Raw genomic sequence first — 22,057 nt, forward strand, 5'->3', positions numbered from 1 at the left:
TGGTACCACATCCCAGTTGGTTCAAAGGAAGCCACACGAAGGACACATGACCACACTGCTAACTTAGTGAATTGTCTCTACACGTCTATCAGCTGCATTGAGGAGGTAGAATAACTGAGTAGAATAGAGAAGGATACACCTGGTACCATGCTGTGGAAAAGTAGTAATTCAGGAATGCTTTTACTTTTAACCCCTTAAGGACTCAGCCCTATTTCACCTTAAGGACTTGGCCATTTTGTGCAAATCTGACCAGTGTCACTTTAAGTGCTGATAACTTTAAAACACTTTGACTTATCCAGGCCATTCTGAGACTGTTTTTTCGTCACATATTATACTTCATGACACTGGTAAAATGAAGTAAAAAAATAATAATTTTTTTGCATAATAAAATACCTAATTTACCAAAGATTTGGAAAAATTAGCAAATTTCTAAGTTTCAGTTCTCTACTTCTGTAATACATAGTAATACCCCCAAAAATTGTGATGACTTAACATTCCCCATATGTCTACTTCATGTTTGAATTATTTTGGGAATGATATTTTATTTTTTGGGGATGTTACAAGGCTTAGAAGTTTAGAAGCAAATCTTGAAATTTTTTCAGAAATTTACAAAAACCCAATTTTTAGGGACCACTACAGGTCTGAAGTCACTTTGCGAGGCTTACATAATAGAAACCGCCCAAAAATAAACTACACCCCTCAAGGTATTCAAAACTGATTTTACAAACTTCGTTAACCCTTTAGGTGTTGCACAAGAGTTATTGGCAAATGGGGATGAAATTTGAGAATTTCATTTTTTTTGCCAAATTTTTCATTTTAACCCATTTTTTCCACTAACAAAGCAAGGGTTAACAGCCAAACAAGACTGTATCTTTATTGCCCTGACTCTGCCGTTTACAGAAACACCCGATATGTGGCCGTAAACTACTGTACGGCCACACAGCGGGGCGTGGAGTGAAAGGTGCGCCGTATAGTTTTTGGAAGCCAGATTTTGCTGGACTGGTTTTTTGACACCATGTCCCATTTGAAGCCCCCCTGATGCACCCCTAGAGTAGAAACTCCATAAAAGTGACCCCATCTAAGAAACTACACCCTCAAGGTATTCAAAACTGATTTTACAAACTTTGTTAACCCTTTAGGTGTTGCACAAGATTTAATGCAAAATAGAGATACAATTTCAAATTTTCACTTTTGTGGCAGATTTTCCATTTTAATATTTTTTTTCAAGTTACAAAGCAAGGGTTAACAGCCAAACAAAACTCATTATTTTTGGCCCTGATTCTGTAGTTTACAGAAACACCCCATATGTGGTCGTAAACTGCTGTACGGGCACACGGCAGGGCGCAGAAGGAAAGGAATGCCATACTGTTTTTGGAAGGCAGATTTTGCTGGACTGTTTTTTTTGACACCATGTCCCATTTGAAGCCCCCCTGTTGCACCCCTAGAGTAGAAACTCCAAAAAAGTGACCCCATTTTAGAAAGTACGGAATAGGGTGGCAGCTTTGTTGGTACTAGTTCAGGGTACATATGATTTTTGGTTGCTCTATATTACACTTTTTGTGCGGCAAGGTAACAAGAAATAGCACTTTTTTTGGCACGTTTTTTTTTTGTTATTTACAACATTCATCTGACAGGTTAGATCATGTGGTAATTTTATAGAGCAGGTTGTCACGGATGCGGCGATACCTAATATGTATACAATTTTTTTTATTTATGTAAGTTTTATACAATAACTTCATTTTTAAAACCCCAAAAATGTTTTAGTGTCTCCATAGTCTAAGAGCCATATTTTTTTCAGTTTTTGGGCGATTATCTTGAGTAGGGTCTCATTTTTTGCGGGATGAGATGACGGTTTGATTGGCACTATTTTGGGGTGCATATGACTTTTTGATCGCTTGCTATTACACTTTTTGTGACGTAAGATGACAAAAAATTGCTTTTTTTACACAGTTTTTATTTTATTATTTTTACGGTGGTCACCTGAGGGGTTAGGTCATGTGATATTTTTATAGAGCCAGTCGATACGGAGGCGGTGATACCTAATATGTATACTTTATTTTTATTTATGTAAGTTTTACACAATGATTTCATTTTTGAAAGAAAAAAGTCTAAGAGCCATAGTTTTTTCAGTTTTTGGGCGATTATCTTGAGTAGGGTCTCATTTTTTGCGAGATGAGATGACGGTTTGATTGGTACTATTTTGGCGTACATGCAACTTTTTTGATCACTTTTATTACCTTTTTGGGGAAGTAAGGTGGGCAAAATTTCAATTTTCTCATAGTTTTTATTTTTTTATTTTTATGGCGTTCACCGTGCGGGGAAAGTAACATGACCGTTTTATAGATCAGGTTGTTACGGACGCGGCGATACCTAATATGTGTAGTGTATTTTATTTTTTTAATTTTTATTTAGTGATAAATGTTTTTTTTTTATCTTTACTTTTTTCACTTTTTTTTACATTTTTTTGACCCAGACCCACTTGGTTCTTGAAGATCCAGTGGGTCTGATGTCTATATAATACAGTACAGTACAATATATATTGCACTGTACTGTATTTTACTTACACTTTGTCTGAACAGATCTATGCTTTTAGCATAGATCTGTTCAGCACCATGGACAGCAGGACGCCTGAGAAGCCATGGGAACCTTGCGAAGTTGTGGCAGACGGGGAAGGGTAAGCACAGGGCTGAGGGGGGCTGTCGGGGGGCTCTCTCCCTCTCCATCGGGGGGCTGCAAAGGCACAGCAGCCCCCCCGATGGGAGAGGGAGGGAGCCCCTTGACCCTGACAGTTAACCTTTTCCATACCGCGGTCCGTACGGACTACGGTATGGAAAGGGTTAAACGGCTGACATCTGCACAGATGTCAGCCGTTTATACCAGGGTGTCAGCAATGTGCTGACACCCTGGTATACCCACTAGACGCCAACGAATTTTCAAGGGGAGGCGGGCGGGTTATCGCGATCCCGCCTCCCGCAACGCCCCCACCGCCTGCGACATCCCCCCCCGCACCACCCGCCGGCATAAAATCGTGCAGGGGGGGTGAAAAATCTTTATTTTAGGCACTCAAAAGTTTCAGGAACTGCAAAAAGCGCAGCAAACCGCAGGTCTGAATTGACCTGCGGTTTGCTGCGATCGCCGACACGGGGGGGTCACATGACCCCCCCTGGCGTTGTGACAGGATGCCGGCTGAATGATTTCAGCCGGCATCCTGTTCAGATTAACCCCTGGGGCGCCGGAATCTCGATTTAAAGTTAGGACGTACCGGTACGCCCTGAGTCCTTAAGGACTCGGGAAATAGGGCGTACCGGTACACCCTGCATCCTTAAGGGGTTAAAAAGGACCTGTAAGCTCTTCTGACATGTCTGTTTTGGTAACTACTTGTATTTCCTGTGTAATCTCATCATGACCACTACCATTCCCATCCTCTGCAGCGGCTCCCCAGTCGCTCGCTGCACTTGCATTCCTCATGTAATAACAATTCTAGAGCATCTTTTCATATAACTTTAAGTTGTGCAATTCCTCTATTAGTGCTACAAGTAATTTATGAATTAACTGCCAGCAGTCCACAGTAGGTCCACCTGGGTATTTCCAGTTAGGTTTGAGTCCATACAGTCCATCACTGGCAGCACTGGTTGGATAGTGTCCGATTGTGCAAGAACCCACCCCCACTGATAACACCCATATCGACTTTTATTGCAAACTGCTGGCAATTAATTCATAAACTTCGGACCGCACATAGCCGGCGCTATATAGAGAATGCCTATTCTTGTCCATAATTGTGGACAAGAATAGGACATGCTCTATATTTTTTGCAGGGCCGTGGAATGGAGCAACGGATGCAGACAGCACACGGTGTGCTCTCCACATCTTTTGCGGCCCCATTAAAATGAATGGGTCCGCACCTGTTCCGCAAAATTGCAGAACGGATGCGGACTCATTTATAACTCATATCTGACTATCCATCTCTCATATGTATCTATCTATCTATCTGTCTGTCTATCTATCTATTTATATTATATCTATCTCTCACATCTCTGCCTCATATCTATTAATCTATCTGTCTATCTCTCCTATCGCTCTCTCTCAAATCTCTCTCTTATATCTATCTATCTTTTTATCCATGCTGATAATGAGCTTCCAGCTGTTAACTATAATGGGTAGCGGCGGAGATCGCAATATGCCGAAAATCGGTCAGAAAAATGCTGTAACACGCAGTGGTTTTAGTAGAGCCGATTCTTAGCATAAATGCTAGCTTGCAGCCAGATCTCCGTTGTTCCCCATTATAGTTAATGGGGCCATTGGGCATACAATGAGACAGTATGGGGACCAGCAATGCATTAGTGATCAGTCGTCCCTATACTGAGGAGGAGATCGCTGCATGTAACGGCAGTGGTCTCCTCCTCTAGCGAGCAGGCGATTGACGAGAGGAAGTGCTTCCCTCTTAACAATCGCCTGCTCTATCTGCCCATGTAATAGGGTGCTAAGTGACAGATCACTACAGAGAACAATTGGTGATGTATCATGTTAAAGAGATTTTCCCAGAATGAGGTAGGTGATGAGTGTCTGGTAGGTGGGGGTCTAACAGCTGAGATGATGAGAACAGGGGCTGTGTGTCCCTATTTGAATAGAGCAGTGTCATAGCAAAGTGCAGCGCCCTTCCATCTCCAGGAGTCCGGACAACCATCTAAGGGTTTCCGTCCCGAGGAAGCAATGGATGGATTAACATAAGAAGTTAAGCCACCTACCATACTGCATATTCATATTGAACACAGCACTCTGATTTTATGATGAGTTTTCAAAATATATATATATATATGTATGTTTATATATGGCAGTATAATGTGCATTTCTGGTACTGTTATCATTGTATAACTGTTATTGTATTAAAATAAGTGTACATTGTGTCAAATGACCCTTGTGATGCAATTACAAGATTAAATTCCTATCTTCAGATGACTCCACAGCTGGGAATCTTACAGGAAGCGCACTCCAAGCTGCCAGCACATCTAATGCCAGTTGTATCACTACCCTGAGCTCCTGCACAGCACCTGTCAGCACATCTAGAAAGCAATTCTTCACCAAGACTGGCAGATAGTATGTCTTTATCAATCTTCTTTTCTACCATCTAATTCTCTGCTGTAATTCAATTGAAATCCTTTTCCTTGCTGCACAGTCATCAATCTTGTTAAATCTGATATACCCTTCTTTCCTTGTAGGTTAATCGTAATAATATCAGAATAATCCATTCTAGTTTAAATCATCATAAACTGGCAATAACACTTGTACCACACAAAACATAGCTAAAATAAATCTAAAAGCATTCCCGAATGGTGGATTTCCTCATCAGAATTTGGCTGATCCTCACATTTCTACTGTATGTTTGCAGTTGATATGGCACACATCTTCAATTCTACAAGTAGTGGAAATTTTAACCAATACAGCACATATCAATGGTAATTAAAGATTTTACCAATGAAGAAGCAATGGTGACCAGTCTTGATGCTGCTCTTCTTCACCAACCAAAATTGTAAGACAGTTATTTCTAGTGATGGACATAGTGCAGAAGATGGTTTGACAAACACTAAGTGGGACATTTCCCGAGTGAAAATGTGAAAACAACAATTTATTTCCTTTAAAATATCAAAATCTATCAGAATTATTTCTCAACATGCTAAAAATCATTTCACATGCAGTGTATTCAGACAGTGGGTATGAATGAGCACAATCATGTTCTCCATTGCAGGAGATAGAGAGTTAAAAGATATCTTTGTCTATACTTAAAAATAATGGATATCCAGAATCCATTGTATCCAGTCCACCAATCTGACTTTTATGACATGTCCTGATTTAGTGGAGAAATGGCTGCAGTTTCTTTCCACTGAAATAAATAGAATTTACAGAAACCTTAATCATTGGTTTCCATAATATGCAGATGTTTTCTTCCTTATCTTTCCTCTTGCTCAACACACATTCCAAAATGTGTGAAGCGAGATTATATATATATATATTTTGACACTCTGTCACGAGATGTCTATTCTATATCTGTCTTTGTAACCACCAAGTAGTTGTGATGTGAACTGCAGCATGTCAAGGGGTATTGCGAGTTATGTTATTGAATTTGTTTCATCTCCTAAACCAAATTCAAATAAGTCAGCTCCCTAGCAAGATGGTTGGCCTCCAAAGATAACCACACTGAACCGCTACACTGGAGGACAGTATAGGGTCACCTTCGATATTGCAGGAAGTGCACCACCAACACATCTGCCACCAGTTTATTGTGGTTGAAGTTGGCATGCAGCTATAAGGAAATATTATGGTCACCATGCAGAATCACAGCCACCAAACTCAGAAAATGCTACAAGTCTTCCTTAACCACCCTGGTTGGCATGACCGTATTTAGAGTTCATGCTGCCCTAGGCACTATAGTGCACCCCACCCACCCCTTGATGTCCATACAATTTAGATAACTGACAGCCAAACACTCCGTAGGCCGTCAGCTATCCCTCATGGATTACTCTATGCTTAAACGCTGAACTAAAAGCCATGCTGCAACCCCCCTACCCCCCCCCCCCAAAAAAAAAAAAAAAAAACTACAAAACACCATGGGGCACAGTTGTTTCCTATATCAGTGTTACTAAGAATCCCACTGGAGTTAGGCGTACACCTCCTAATAAGTTAGGCACCTCTTCCATGCAACTGTCCCTCACTGCTGCTTCACCAATCAGCTTTAGGCTACTTTCACACTTGCGTTCAGAGCGGATCCGTCTGAGACGGATCCGCTCATATAATGCAGACGGTGGATCCGTTCAGAACGGATCCGTCTGCATTATATTGTAAAAAAAATTCTAAGTGTGAAAGTAGCCTCAGACGGATCCATCCAGACTTTACATTGAAAGTCAATGGGGGACTGATCCGTTTGAAGATTGAGCCATATTGTGTCATCTTCAAACGGATCCGTCCCCATTGACTTACATTGTAAGTCTGGGCGGATCCGCCTGCCTCCGCACGGCCAGGCGGACACCCGAACGCTGCAAGCAGCGTTCAGGTATCCGCTTGCTGAGCGGAGCGGAGGCTGAACGCTGCCAGACTGATGCATTCTGAGCGGATCCGCATCCACTCAGAATGCATTAGTGCTGGACGGATGCGTTCGGGTCCGCTCGTGAGAGCCTTTATACGGAACTCACAAGCGGAGCCCCGAACGCAAGTGTGAAAGTAGCCTAACACTTAGCATGGCAGAGGCGAGAGAGGGAAATCACTCTTCTCTCTCCTCCTCTTCTGCCTTGTTGATGCTGCAGTCAGGGCCGATTCTAGCTTTTCTGCTGCTGAGACGAAAATTGGAATGGTGCTCCTCCTTTCCGTGTCATATTCTCAAGCCAACCCCATCCCCCCAGCTTACTGCTAAAGACATATTTAGATGGACATTACATACTGTGCAACAAAACATACAGGAACTATATACCTCTTACATCCAGTGATGTCTCATCTTTTGATATAGATGTTCTCTTTCCTCTCTCTTTTCCTTCTTCATTCAGCCATGACAACGTCCTTCTGCCACATCTTGTATATGTAGACTTTTTAACACAGACATCTTAGATAGTTACAGACTGCTCTCAATAGAAATAGTGCTCAGCTTACCAAAATCTCACCAATAGTAATTCCCTCCCAAATTGCCCGTATTAGTAATAGTGCCCCCTACAGTGCCCCCAATAGTTATAATGCTCACCAGGACCCCTCTGTAAGGCATCCCTTTAAATCCCCAGTAGAAATAAGTTCGATCTATAGGGCATTGTTATAGAGCATCAGTAGGAATACGTATTAATAATGGCCCCTACCATTATAATGCTTACCCTGTAGTTCGCCCAGTATTTAAGATGTCTCCCTGTAGTGCCTCCAGTACTTATAATTTCTTCTTGCAGTGACTTCTGTAGTTATAATCCTCCCTGTAGTGTCCCGAATAATTATAATGCACCAGTCCCTCCAACATACAGTCCAATGTAAATAACATAATTCCCCTCTTTCCGGCATGAAGTCCAATGTAAGAAACATTAAACCCTCCCTCCAGCCCCCTGTAGCATACAATTCCATGTTAATAACATCACTCCCCTCCCTTCAGCCTCTTCAAAAATTACATTACTCCCTCCAGCCTACTCCAATATACAGTCCCATGTAAATGAAAACACTCCCTTCCCCCAGTCCCTCCAGCAAAAAGTCATATGTAAATGTCAGTGCTCCCCTCCCTTCAGTCCCTTCAATATATAGTTCTATGTAAACAATAGCATTCCCCTTCCCAGCAGCCTCCAATGTACAGTTCCATGTGAATAATAGCACTCCCCTTCCCAGAAGCCTCCAATGTGCAATCCCATTTAAATAACATTGCTTCCCTCCCTTCAGCTCATCTAACATATAGTCCCAGGTGTATAATGTCACCCCTCTCCCTCGAGCCCCCTCAAACATACAGTGCCATGTAAAAATCATCACTCCCTCCCCCAGCCTCCTCCAACATACAGTCCCATACAAATAACATCTCTTCCTCCAGCATCTCCAACATATAGTCCAATGTAAATAACATTACCCCTCCACCGTCCTTCAACATACAGTCCAATGTAAATATTATAACTCCTTTCAGTCCTTTCCAAAATACATTCCCATGTAAATACTGTTACGCTGAGCGCTCCGGGTCCCCTGCTGGCCTCGGAGCGCTCACAGCGTATGCCCCCAGGCAGCACTCCAGCGTCTCGGCGTGTGCGTTCTCGCTTTCTAGGGCGCGCGCGCGCCGGGACTCTTAGATTCAAAGGGCCAGTTCACCAGTGATTGGTGCCTGGTCCAAAGGGGTTATTAAGGGTTAAGGTTTGTGAGAGGCAGTGCTGACTTAATTAGGCTGCACCTGTGCACTGCCCATTTATACCTTCTCCTCCCACAGCTTTCTGCCGGATCTTTGTGCCTCAGAGAAAGCGTTCCCTACTGTGTTAGTTTGCCTTGCCTGTTGCCGAACCCGTTGCTACCGTCTACTCGCCTTTGAACCTTTGCCGCCTGCCCTGACCTCTGCTACGTCCGACTACGCTCTTGCCTTCTCCCTGTGTACCACGCCTTATCAGCTGCCAGAGAGTTCGAGTTGTTACTAGGGGACACGACCTGGTAGTTACCGCCGCAGCAAATCCATCCCGCTTTGCGGCGGGCTCTGGTGAAGACCAGTAACTGCTTAGAACCGGCCCTTTAGTACAACCCGCGCCATCGCCTCTCTGGTCCAGAGGATCCACTACCTGTCCTGTCGGTATGTGTCAGTAAGATCCGGCCATGGATCCCGCTGATGTTCCCCTGCCAAGCCTAGCGGACCTCACCACCATTGTGGCCCAGCAGGGTCAACAGCTGGCCCAATTGACCGCTATGTTGCAGCAGCTCCTGCCTTCTCAGCAACAGCCAGCTCCTCCATCTGCTCCTGCTGCATCACCTCCGCCTGCAGTTACCACCGGTTCCAGAATCCGTTTGTCCCTACCAGACAAATATGACGGAGATCCTAAGCAGTGCCGTGGGTTCTTGTCGCAGTGCTCTCTCCACCTCGAGCTTCTGTCCGACCAGTTTCCTTCTGAGCGAGCCAAGGTAGCCTTTATTCTCAGTTTACTGTCCGGGAAGGCCCTGGCCTGGGCTACACCACTATGGGACCGCGCAGATCCTGCCACCGCTTCCGTCCAGAGCTTCTGCCTAGAGTTCCGGAATGTTTTTGAGGAGCCTGCCCGGGTTACCTCCGCAGAGACTGCCTTACTAAATTTGACCCAAGGAGGTTCTTCCGTGAGTGACTATGCCATTCAGTTCCGCACCCTGGGCCTCAGAGCTGAACTGGAACAAGAAGGGACTTAACAGTGAAGTAAAGGACGTTCTGGCTGCACGTGAGCTTCCTTCCACTCTTAGTGACCTCATCTTGCTGGCCACTAGTATAGACAAACGTTTCGCCAAAAGACAAGCGGAACTCCTCCTTGAAAAGGAAAAAGCTCGTCCTAGACGCCTTTCTCGTCTGGCTCCCGTTTTTCTGCGTCCACCTCAACCCGCTACTGGGTTTTCCGCCGTGGAAGCCATGCAGGTGGATCGGTCACGCCTGACTCCGCAAGAACGAAGCCGCCGCAGAAACGAGAACCTGTGTCTGTACTGTGCCAGTACCGAGCACTTCCTTAGAGATTGTCCTCTCCGTCCACCACGTTCGGGAAACGCTCGCACCTAGTAAACATGGGTTAGGCGTTGCTAGGTGTGGATTCTTCCTCTCCACGTCTCATCATACCCGTGCAGTTGATCATCTCTTCCAAGTCCTCTTTCTCCGCAGCCGCCTGTCATGGACGGTGTACAGGAAACAAGACAATGCAACATGCATATATGACTCACTGGATCCAAAGCTAAGGAACCAAAAGGGATACCCCTGCACAAAACCTGGCACTTTCCCTGGCTGCTCAGCCTATGCAAAAATCCCAGAGGTGGATGGTTGCATATCCACGTACCTCGACTATATAACACCTGAACACCCTACAATAGTGAGGGGACACGACCACCGGCTCCCTACACCAGACACGGAGGGAGTCAGGGTCACCTGGGATCCAGCAAACAGAAAATAACAGATAAAAGTACAGCACTTAACTTAGTAGCAGACTGGGAAATAGGATCAGCATGCACACACACTCCAGGAAGAAGTATAAGCTGCCCATTAATGCATTATGGGGAGGAATTTAAAGGGAAGCAATCAGTCCAACTACATGACAGCTGAGAGAGGCTAACGAGATGAGGAACTGAACAGCACAACCAAGAAAACTCAAGCAGGAGGTTCTGAAAGGCTTCTGTCAGAGCTTCTCAGCTGTCTGGTTGTGACACCGCCTTCTTGGATTCCGGTTCAGCTGGCAACTTCATTCACGCCTCCTTGGTTGACAAGTACCGTATTCCAGTAATCCGTCTACCCAAGCCGTTTTTCATCTCTACTGTTAACGGTGAGAGACTCTCTTCCACCGTGCAGTTCCGTACCCAGCCTCTGCAGATGGACATCGGATTATTTCATACCGAGACTTTAGAGTTCTTTGTCCTTCCCTTCTGTTCCTCCGAACTCCTCCTGGGTCTGCCGTGGCTTCAACGTCATAGTCCTGTCCTGAATTGGTCCACCGGTGAGATCCTGCGTTGGGGTTCCTCCTGTTCGGACCGCTGTCTCAAGCCTGTTCTGGTCAAACAGAACCCGCAAGTTTCTCCGCCTTCTGGGCCGCCCAAGCCATACCATTCCTTCGCGGATGTCTTCTGCAAGAAACAAGCTGAGGTCCTTCCTCCTCACCGATCCTATGATTACCCGATCAACCTGATACCCGGTTCTACTCCACCTCGGGGCCGAATTTATCCTCTCTCACCTCCTGAGACTCTTGCCATGTCCGACTATATACGTGAGAACCTACAGAGAGGATTCATAAGAAAATCTTCTTCCCCTGCTGGGGCCGTTTTTTTCTTCGCGACAAAAAAAGACGGCTACCTCCGCCCCTGCATTGACTACAGAGGTCTTAATAAAATTACCATCAAGAACCGTTACCCTCTGCCTCTAATCTCTGAGCTATTTGATCGTCTCCGAGGGGCTAAGATCTTCACTAAATTGGACCTTCAAGGGGCCTATAATCTGATCCGTATCCGTGAGGGAGACGAATGGAAGACCGCCTTTAACACAAGGGAATTCGTCAATGATATTTTCAGGGACTTACTTTACACCTGCGTGGTCGTATACCTGGATGATATCCTCATCTTTTCCTCCAATTTGGATCAACACCGGGTCCATGTGCAACAAGTTCTTACTCGTTTTAGGAGAAATCGCCTGTACGCTAAACTTGAAAAATGTCTTTTTGAACGGACCTCCCTGCCTTTCCTGGGATACATTATCTCAGCCCAAGGACTTCAAATGGACCCAGCCAAGCTCTCGGCGGTTCTGGATTGGCCACGCCCCTCTGGTCTCCGAGCCATACAAAGATTTCTGGGCTTTGCGAATTACTACAGGCAATTCATCCCTCACTATTCCACTCTGGTAGCTCCTATCGTGGCCCTCACAAGAAAAGGAGCTAACCCCAAATCCTGGCCTTCCCAAGCCGAGGAAGCCTTCCAGTACCTGAAATCCGCCTTTGCCTCCCGTTCTCTCTAGACCAGATTCCACCAAGCCTTTCTCTCTTGAAGTGGATGCCTCCTTGGTGGGAGCCGGAGCTGTCCTCACCCAGAAGTCTTCCCGGGGCAAGACTTCAACTTGTGGCTTCTTTTCAAAAACATTCTCTTCCGCAGAGAGAAATTACTCCATTGGGGACAGGGAACTGCTGGCTATTAAATTGGCACTGGAGGAATGGAGACATTTACTCGAGGGCGCCACACATCCCGTGTACATCTTCACGGACCACAAGAACCTGGCTTATCTCCAGTCTGCTCAGAGATTAAATCCCCGTCAGGCTCGTCGGTCTCTGTTCTTCGCCCGCTTTAATTTTGAGATCCATTTCCGTCCGGCTTGTAAGAACATTAGGGCAGATGCTCTGTCTCGCTCCTCTGATGTGGTGGGCGACGAGTTAACACCTCGATATATTATCCCTCCAGAACACCTTATTACAGTCGCTCCCGTGGACCTGCACCTTCTTCCTCCTGGCAAATCCTACGTACCTCCACGTCAGCGGCTGCGAATTCTCAAGTGGGGCCACGCCTCCCCTTTTGCCGGTCATCCAGGGGTACTAAAGTCTCTCCAACTAATCTCCCAAAGGTACTGGTGGTCTTCTCTGGAGAAAGATGTCTCATACTTCGTCCAGGCCTGTATTATTTGCGCCCGGGATAAATCGCCTCGCCAGAAACCAGCGGGTCTCCTCTTGCCTCTACCTGTTCCCGAAGTTCCCTGGTCTCACATCGCCATGGACTTTATTACAGATCTTCCCTCCTCCCATGGCAAGTCCGTTATTTGGGTCGTGGTGGATCGCTTCTCCAAGATGGCTCACTTTGTACCCCTGCCCGGTCTACCCTCTGCACCCATGTTGGCCAAACAATTTTTCCAACACATCTTCCGTCTCCATGGCCTTCCCAAACATATTATCTCGGATCGTGGGGTACAATTTGTCTCTAAATTCTGGAGGGCTCTATGTGCTCAGCTCGGGATCAAATTGGACTTTTCTTCTTCGTACCATCCTCAGTCTAACGGCCAAGTAGAACGGGTGAACCAAATTTTGGGTGACTATCTGCGTCACTTTGTATCCTCACGCCATGACGACTGGGCTGATCTACTTCCCTGGGCGGAGTTCTCCTACAACTACAAACAATCCTCTGCCTCTAACAAGTCTCCTTTCTTTGTAGTTTTTAGCCGTCATCCTCTTCCACCTCTGCCGCAGTCTCCCACTCCTTCTTCTGTACCTGCCGTTGACAGTCTTGTACAGGATTTTTCCTCCATCTGGCGAGAAACCCACGCTGCTCTCCTCAAGGCTTGCGCCCGTATGAAGGTTCAAGCTGACAAGAGACGCAGATCTCCTCCGGAATTTCGCCCGGGTGACAAGGTGTGGCTCTCCTCTAGGTACATCCGATTTAGGGTCCCAAGTTACAAGTTGGTCCCTCGTTTCTTGGGACCCTATAAAATCAAGAGTCGTATCAATCAAGTTTCTTATCAGCTCCATCTTCCTCCCTCCCTCCGAATCCATAACTCCTTCCATGTCTCCCTTCTTAAACCTGCTGTCTTTAACCGTTTTTCTCCCAAGCTTGTTTCTCTCACCCCTGTCGCCGGTACCTCCGATATATTCTCTGTCAAGGAGATCTTGGCGACCAAGATCTCCCGGGGAAAAAGATTTTTTTGGGTCGACTGGGAGGGCTGCGGCCCTGAGGAGAGGTCATGGGAGCCGGAGGAGAACATCCTGGACCGCAGTCTCATCCGCAAGTTCTTCGGTACCAAAAAGGGAGGGAGACCAAAGGGGGGGTACTGTTACGCTGAGCGCTCCGGGTCCCCTGCTGGCCTCGGAGCGCTCACAGCGTATGCCCCCAGGCAGCACTCCAGCGTCTCGGCGTGCGTCCTCGCTCTCTAGGGCGCGCGCGCGCCGGGACTCTTAGATTCAAAGGGCCAGTGCACCAGTGATTGGTGCCTGGTCCAAAGGGGTTATTAAGGGTTAAGGTTTGTGAGAGGCAGTGCTGACTTAATTAGGCTGCACCTGTGCACTGCCCATTTAAACCTTCTCCTCCCACAGCTTTCTGCCGGATCTTTGTGCCTTGTGCCTCAGAGAAAGCGTTCCCTACTGTGTTAGTTTGCCTTGCCTGTTGCCGAACCCGTTGCTGCCGTCTACTCGCCTTTGAACCTTTGCCGCCTGCCCTGACCTCTGCTACGTCCGACTACGCTCTTGCCTTCTCCCTGTGTACCACGCCTTATCAGCTGCCAGAGAGGTAGAGTTGTTACTAGGGGACACGACCTGGTAGTTACCGCCGCAGCAAATCCATTGCGCTTTGCGGCGGGCTCTGGTGAAGACCAGTAACTGCTTAGAACCGGTCCTTTAGTACAACCCGCGCCATCGCCTCTCTGGTCCAGAGGATCCACTACCTGTCCTGTCGGTACGTGTCAAATACCATCACTCCTCTCCAGCAACTCCAACATACAGTCCTATGTAAATAACATTACTCCCTCCAGTGCCTCCATCATACAGTCTCATGTAAATAACATCACTTCCTCTAAGCACTTCCAACATACAATCCAATGTAAATAACATTTCTCCCGTCTCCCAGGCCACCTACAGTCTCATGTTAAAATCACTCCCCTTCCTCTAGCCCCCTCCAACATACAGTCCCATGTAAAAAACATCACTCCTCTCCCATCAACCCCCTCCAACATACAATCCCATATAAATAACATCAATCCCCACCCATCAGCAATTTCATGCTAATAACATCACTCCCTCCTGTGTCTCCAGTATACAGTTGCATGTAATTAAATGAAGTACCCTGCCTTCAGTGCCTCTAACGTATAATCCCATTTAAGTAACAGCACTCCTCTCCCCCAAATGCCTCCAACAATACAGTCCCACATAAATAACATCATTCCCCTCTTTTCATCCCTTCTTTCAGTCCCAGGTAAATTACATCACTCCTCTCCCACTGGGCAGAGAGAGGGTAAGTATAAGAGAACTACAACTCCTAGCATTTCTCTGGATATCACATTGAATTCATCATTCTCCACTTTATTCTTATGTCACATGATATCATTAGGGGTCCTTCAGCACCACTTCTGGTCTTTGCTGAGCTCTGTCAACTTCTGCACTGATCACATGATGGTGATGTCATCACAGGACCTTCACCACCACTTCTCCTCTCCACTGCTGAGCTCTGCCTCTACTGATGTCATCACAGGTCCTTCAGTTTTTGCTCTAGTTGCTGCTGTTGTATTTTGAGCTCTCGTCTTCTCTCTGTTATCAGCCATTAGCAATCATTAGTATTAGTAACACCCTCCCCTCCCAGTTATCAGGTTGGCAGAGGGAGGGGAAGTGTGAATTAAAAAAAAAAAGAATATAAAAAATACTCTCTGTGGTACTGCCCCCTTTCTGAATAGTGCCCTGTGCATGTGCCATTAGGTTCCTAACTGTACATATGGCCCTACTGGTTGGTAGAAAACAAAGGGTAACCCTGAGTTCTTCACCAGACCTTGCCAAAATTTGGCTTCTAGAGACCCAGGTTACATCTGCAGAGCAAGGTAGCAGAAAACTAGTGCAAGCTCGCTCTAAGCAATTCTACCAGAATGAACAGGGTGCAAAGAGTAGTAGACACGCAGAGCTAAATTTGGACAGTGCTAAAACAGCAGATGAGGGGTTAATCCAGAAACTGGCCACAATAAGAATACTAAGAGAATTAGTAGAAGCCAATACAACAGATGAGGGTTTAATCCAGAAAGAAGCCACAGTCCTGATACTAGGTGAATCAGTGGAAGCCAAAACAACAGATCAATGGTTAATCCAGAAAACAAGCAAACGTCAGTAGACAGGGGGTTAACAAGTTAGTCTTGAGTACAAGTATAATGCACATAGGCACAAACAGAGCCAGGATACTTTACACAACCACTGGCAACTGGCAATGATTGAGTAGCAGGCTTACATCCCCTGCCTAGCTCCAGGATTGGATGCTGAGCCACCAACCTGATTGGCATGGCTTCCAGCCTTAATGATAGGCCGATCAGCCAAGTGTCTCGGTTACATAAACTCCAGGCATCAGTCTCCAGAACTGCTGTCTGATATCAGGTTACAGCACCCAGTAATGGGTGTGTGCAGAAAGGGTTGTTCTTACTGTCTTACCGATTGCATTTCAGATTTGAATGTTTATCTTGCGTAGTTTTATTGTTACATCTGAAATGTTATATTTCTTAGTGATGGCAGAATAGTGGCTATAAAGAAAATCCCAAAGAAGACATTTACACTCTCCAAAACAATACGGAGGGAAATAAAGCAAATTCGGTAAATGTTGCTGCATTCAAGCAGTAGAGTAGTAGAAGTACAGTAGCTGCCGTAGTTATTGTGTTCAGTCTTGTGGTGTTTGTTCACATGTGTAATCCTTGTAGCCACGGCATGCCTCTTGTACCTTGCATTGACACTGACTCATTCAGCCTGTACCACTTCTATAGGGACCTGGATCATCCTAATCTTTGCAAATTTATTGGAGGTTGCATTGAAGTTCCTGATGTGGCTCTAATTACAGAGTATTGTCCCAAGGGAAGCTTGAATGATGTTTTGTTAAATGAAGACATTCCTCTGAACTGGGGATTCAGGTAATTTTATTGTTGTGTTATGCTTACCGTATATCACATATCTAATAAATTAGAAAATACATAGATTTATCAATTACAGATGAAAACTGATTGCAGAAAGTGAATTTGAAACAAAAAAACATACTTACTGATACAAGAGCAAGTTAAAAAACCAAGCAGAATGCAGACAAGCCACATCATTTAGAGTATTTCTAATAACTCAAGAGTACAATATGAAATGTGGGATGGATTTAATTTGCGTTGCATCATTTCATATACACAGCTGAGTCACATTATTATGACCACCTCCTACTTTCGATGTCAGCAGCGTGTAGCTCATGAAAGAAGTCACTTGTCGTAAGCTGGCTTGGTGGGTATATAAGCTGTGTGGTAGGCGGTCTGCAGACATATCCCTAGTTTCTGTCATGAGTAAAGGGGGCAATTTGCAAAAAAGAGATGATTATTGGCTTTCAGACCAAGGCTGGCAATATTTCTGAAACTGTGCAGTTTGTGAACTGTTTATATGCTGCTGTGGTGAAAGTGTATCATGAGTGGACAAATGGCACCATTGCAAATAAGTGGCATGGAAAGTTGAGAGCATAACACGCCATAGATGTGAGAGGTGAACTTCGACTACAAAGATGTGTGAGGGTGGACCGACACTCTACAGTGGATCAGTTGAATTCCAAGATGAACCAGGGGGCTACCAATTGTGTGTCTAAAGTTCAGTGAACCCTACTGCGTATAGGGTTCCTAAGCAGACGGATGGTTACTGTACCTCTGCTAACCTAAATTTTCGTGGTAGTACGTGAATTGAATCTCCTCTAATTGGCAAGGGGTTGTCTTCTACTATGAGTCACTTTTTCAGCTTCATCAAACGGATTGGCATTGGCATGTCAGGCAAGAAACATCAGAGAACAAACACTCTGCAACCAATACTGGAAGAACACAAGCTGGTGGTGGCAGTGTATTGGTCTGGGGAATGTTTTCATGGCATTCTCTGGCCCTACCCATCCATGTAGAAGACACTCTCAACCGGTTTGGATATAAATCCATTCTTACAAATCACAAATGCCCATACATGCTGATTCTTCCCTGGGGTAATGGGATCTTCCAGCAAGACCATGCGATGTGTCACATGGCTAGAAACATCCGATGTTGGTTAGAAGAGCATGAACAAGACTTCTAAGTAGAGTTGAGCGAACACCTGGATGTTCGGGTTCGAGAAGTTCGGCCGAACTTCCCGGAAATGTTCGGGTTCGGGATCCGAACCCGACCCGAACTTCGTCCCGAACCCGAACCCCATTGAAGTCAATGGGGACCCAAACTTTTCGGCACTAAAAAGGCTGTAAAACAGCCCAGGAAAGGGCTAGAGGGCTGCAAAAGGCAGCAAGATGTAGGTAAATCCCCTGCAAACAAATGTGGATAGGGAAATGAATAAAAATAAAAATAAAATAAATAAAAATTAACCAATATCAATTGGAGAGAGGTCCCATAGCAGAGAATCTGGCTTCACGTCACCCACCACTGTAACAGTCCATTGTCATATATTTAGGCCTCGGCACCCAGGCAGAGGAGAGAGGTCCCATAACAGAGAATCTGGCTTCATGTCAGCAGAGAATCAGTCTTCATGTCATAGCAGAGAATCAGGCTTCACGTCACCCACCACTGGAACAGTCCATTGTCATATATTTAGGCCCCGGCACCCAGGCAGAGGAGAGAGGTCCCATAACAGAGAATCTGGCTTCATGTCAGCAGAGAATCAGTCTTCATGTCATAGCAGAGAATCATGCTTCACGTCACCCAACACTGGAACAGTCCATTGTCAGATATTTAGGCCCCGGCACCCAGGCAGAGGAGAGAGGTCCCGTAACAGAGAATATGGCTTCATGTCAGCAGAGAATCAGTCTTCATGTCATAGCAGAGAATCATGCTTCACGTCACCCAAAACTGGAACAGTCCATTGTCAGATATTTAGGCCCAGGCACCCAGGCAGAGGAGAGAGGTCCCATAACAGAGAATCTGGCTTCATGTCAGCAGAGAATCAGTCTTCATGTCATAGCAGAGAATCATGCTTCACGTCACCCAACACTGGAACAGTCCATTGTCAGATATTTAGGCCCAGGCACCCAGGCAGAGGAGAGAGGTCCCATAACAGAGAATCTGGCTTCATGTCAGCAGAGAATCAGTCTTCATGTCATAGCAGAGAATCATGCTTCACGTCAGCCAACACTGGAACAGTCCATTGTCAGATATTTAGGCCCAGGCACCCAGGCAGAGGAGAGAGGTCCCATAACAGAGAATCTGGCTTCATGTCAGCAGAGAATCAGTCTTCATGTCATAGCAGAGAATCATGCTTCACGTCACCCAACATTGGAACAGTCCATTGTCATATATTTAGGCCCCGGCACCCAGACAGAAGAGAGGTTCATTCAACTTTGGGTTGCCCCGCACTATAATGGTAAAATGAAAATAAAAATAGGATTGAATGAGGAAGTGCCCTGGAGTACAATAATATATGGTTAAGGGGAGGATGTTAATGTCTAATCTGCACAAGGGATGGACAGGTCCTGTGGGATCCATGCCTGGTTCATTTTTATGAACGTCAGCTTGTCCACATTGGCTGTAGACAGGCGGCTGCGTTTGTCTGTAATGACGCCCCCTGCCGTGCTGAATACACGTTCAGACAAAACGCTGGCCGTCGGGCAGGCCAGCACCTCCAAGGCATAAAAGCCTAGCTCTGGCCACGTGGACAATTTAGAGACCCAGAAGTTGAATGGGGCCGAACCATCAGTCAGTACGTGGAGGGGTGTGCACACGTACTGTTCCACCATGTTAGTGAAATGTTGCCTCCTGCTAACACGTTGCGTATCAAGTGGTGGTGCAGTTAGCTGTGGATTGTTGACAAAACTTTTCCACATCTCTGCCATGCTAACCCTGCCCTCAGAGGAGCTGGCCGTGACACAGCTGCCTTGGCGACCTCTTGCTCCTCCTCTGCCTTGGCCTTGGGCTTCCACTTGTTCCCCTGTGACATTTGGGAATGTTCTCAGTAGCGCGTCTACCAACGTGCGCTTGTACTCGCGCATCTTCCTATCACGCTCCAGTGCAGGAAGTAAGGTGGGCACATTGTCTTTGTACCGTGGATCCAGCAGGGTGGCAACCCAGTAGTCCGCACAGGTTAAAATGTGGGCAACTCTGCTGTCGTTGCGCAGGCACTGAAGCATGTAGTCGCTCATGTGTGCCAGGCTGCCCAGAGGTAAGGACAAGCTGTCCTCTGTGGGAGGCGTATCGTCATTGTCCTGCCTTTCCCCCCAGCCACGCACCAGTGATGGGCCCGAGCTGCGTTGGGTGCCACCCCGCTGTGACCATGCTTCATCCTCATCCTCCTCCACCTCCTCCTCATCCTCGTCCTCCTCGTCCTCCAGTAGAGGGCCCTGGCTGGCCACATTTGTACCTGGCCTCTGCTGTTGCAAAAAACCTCCCTCTGAGTCACTTCGAAGAGACTGGCCTGAAAGTGTTTTCTCAAGGAGACATAGAAGTGGTATTGTAACGCTGATAATGGCGTCATCGCCACTGGCCATGTTGGTGGAGTACTCGAAACAGCGCAACAGGGCACACAGGTCTCGCATGGAGGCCCAGTCATTGGTGGTGAAGTGGTGCTGTTCTGTAGTGCGACTGACCCGTGCGTGCTGCAGCTGAAACTCCACTATGGCCTGCTGCTGCTCGCACAGTCTGTCCAGCATGTGCAAGGTGGAGTTCCACCTGGTGGGCACGTCGCATATGAGGCGGTGAGCGGGAAGGCCGAAGTTACGCTGTAGCGCAGACAGGCGAGCAGCGGCAGGATGTGAACGCCGGAAGCGCGAACAGACGGCCCGCACTTTATGCAGCAGCTCTGACATGTCGGGGTAGTTGTGAATGAACTTCTGCACCACCAAATTCAGCACATGCGCCAAGCAAGGGATGTGCGTCAAACCGGCTAGTCCCAGAGCTGCAAAGAGATTTCGCCCATTATCGCACACCACCAGGCCGGGCTTGAGGCTCACCGGCAGCAACCACTCGTCGGTCTGTTGTTCTATACCCCGCCATAACTCCTGTGCGGTGTGGGGCCTGTCCCCCAAACATATGAGTTTCAGAATGGCCTGCTGACGTTTACTCCGGTCTGTGCTAAAGTTGGTGGTGAAGGTGTGTGGCTGACTGGATGAGCAGGTGGAAGAAGAGGAGGAGGAAGCCGAGTAGGAGGAGGAGGCAACAGGAGGCAAAGAATGTTGCCCTGCGATCCTTGGCGGCGGAAGGACGTGCGCCAAACAGCTCTCCGCCTGGGGCCCAGCCGCTACTACATTTACCCAGTGTGCAGTTAGGGAGATATAGCGTCCCTGGCCGTGCTTACTGGTCCACATATCTGTGGTTAGGTGGACCTTGCCACAGATGGCGTTGCGCAGTATCAGATTTTATCGGATACTTGGTTGTGCAGGGAAGGCACGGCTCTCTTGGAGAAGTAGTGGCGGCTGGGAACAACATACTGTGGGACAGCAAGCGACATGAGCTGTTTGAAGCTGTCTGTGTCCACCAGCCTAAATGACAGCATTTCATAGGCCAGTAGTTTAGAAATGCTGGCATTCAGGGCCAGGGATCGAGGGTGGCTAGGTGGGAATTTACGCTTTCTCTCAAATGTTTGTAAGATGGAGAGCTGAACGCTGGCGTGTGACATGGTTGAGATGCTTGGTGACGGAGGTGGTGGTGTTGGTGGTACATCCTCTGTTTGCTGGGCGGCAGGTGCCAACGTTCCTCCAGAGGCGGAGGAAGAGGCCGAGGCGGCAGCAGCAGAAGAGGCCGAGGCGGCAGCAGCAGAAGAGGTAGCAGGGGGAGCCTGAGTGACTTCCTTGGTTTTAAGGTGTTTACTCCACTGCAGTTCATGCTTTGCATGCAGGTGCCTGGTCATGCAGGTTGTGCTAAGGTTCAGAACGTTAATGCCTCGCTTCAGGCTCTGATGGCACAGCGTGCAAACCACTCGGGTCTTGTCGTCAGCACATTGTTTGAAGAAGTGCCATGCCAGGGAACTCCTTGAAGCTGCCTTTGGGGTGCTCGGTCCCAGATGGCGGCGGTCAGTAGCAGGCGGAGTCTTTTGGCGGCGGGTGTTCTGCTTTTGCCCACTGCTCCCTCTTTTGCTACGCTGTTGGCTCGGTCTCACCACTGCCTCTTCCTCCGAACTGTGAAAGTCAGTGGCACGACCTTTATTCCATGTGGGGTCTAGGACCTCATCGTCCCCTGCATCGTTATCCACCCAGTCTTGATCCCTGACCTCCTGTTCAGTCTGCACACTGCAGAAAG

General features: G+C 46.9%; 1 protein-coding gene across 1 annotated transcript in view; it reads left to right on the forward strand.

The window, feature by feature from the left end:
* Positions 1–22,057, forward strand: part of LOC122927542 (atrial natriuretic peptide receptor 2-like) — a 165,986-nt gene that overhangs the window by 39,758 nt on the left and 104,171 nt on the right. Inside the window, exons 9-11 of the mRNA XM_044279476.1 lie at positions 15,603–15,965; positions 16,353–16,439; positions 16,607–16,750. Coding sequence (XP_044135411.1) covers positions 15,603–15,965; positions 16,353–16,439; positions 16,607–16,750 — 594 coding nt within the window. The remainder of the gene's footprint in view (positions 1–15,602; positions 15,966–16,352; positions 16,440–16,606; positions 16,751–22,057) is intronic.

This window comes from Bufo gargarizans, chromosome 1 (genome assembly GCF_014858855.1).
Source record: "Bufo gargarizans isolate SCDJY-AF-19 chromosome 1, ASM1485885v1, whole genome shotgun sequence".
NCBI lineage: Eukaryota > Metazoa > Chordata > Amphibia > Anura > Bufonidae > Bufo > Bufo gargarizans.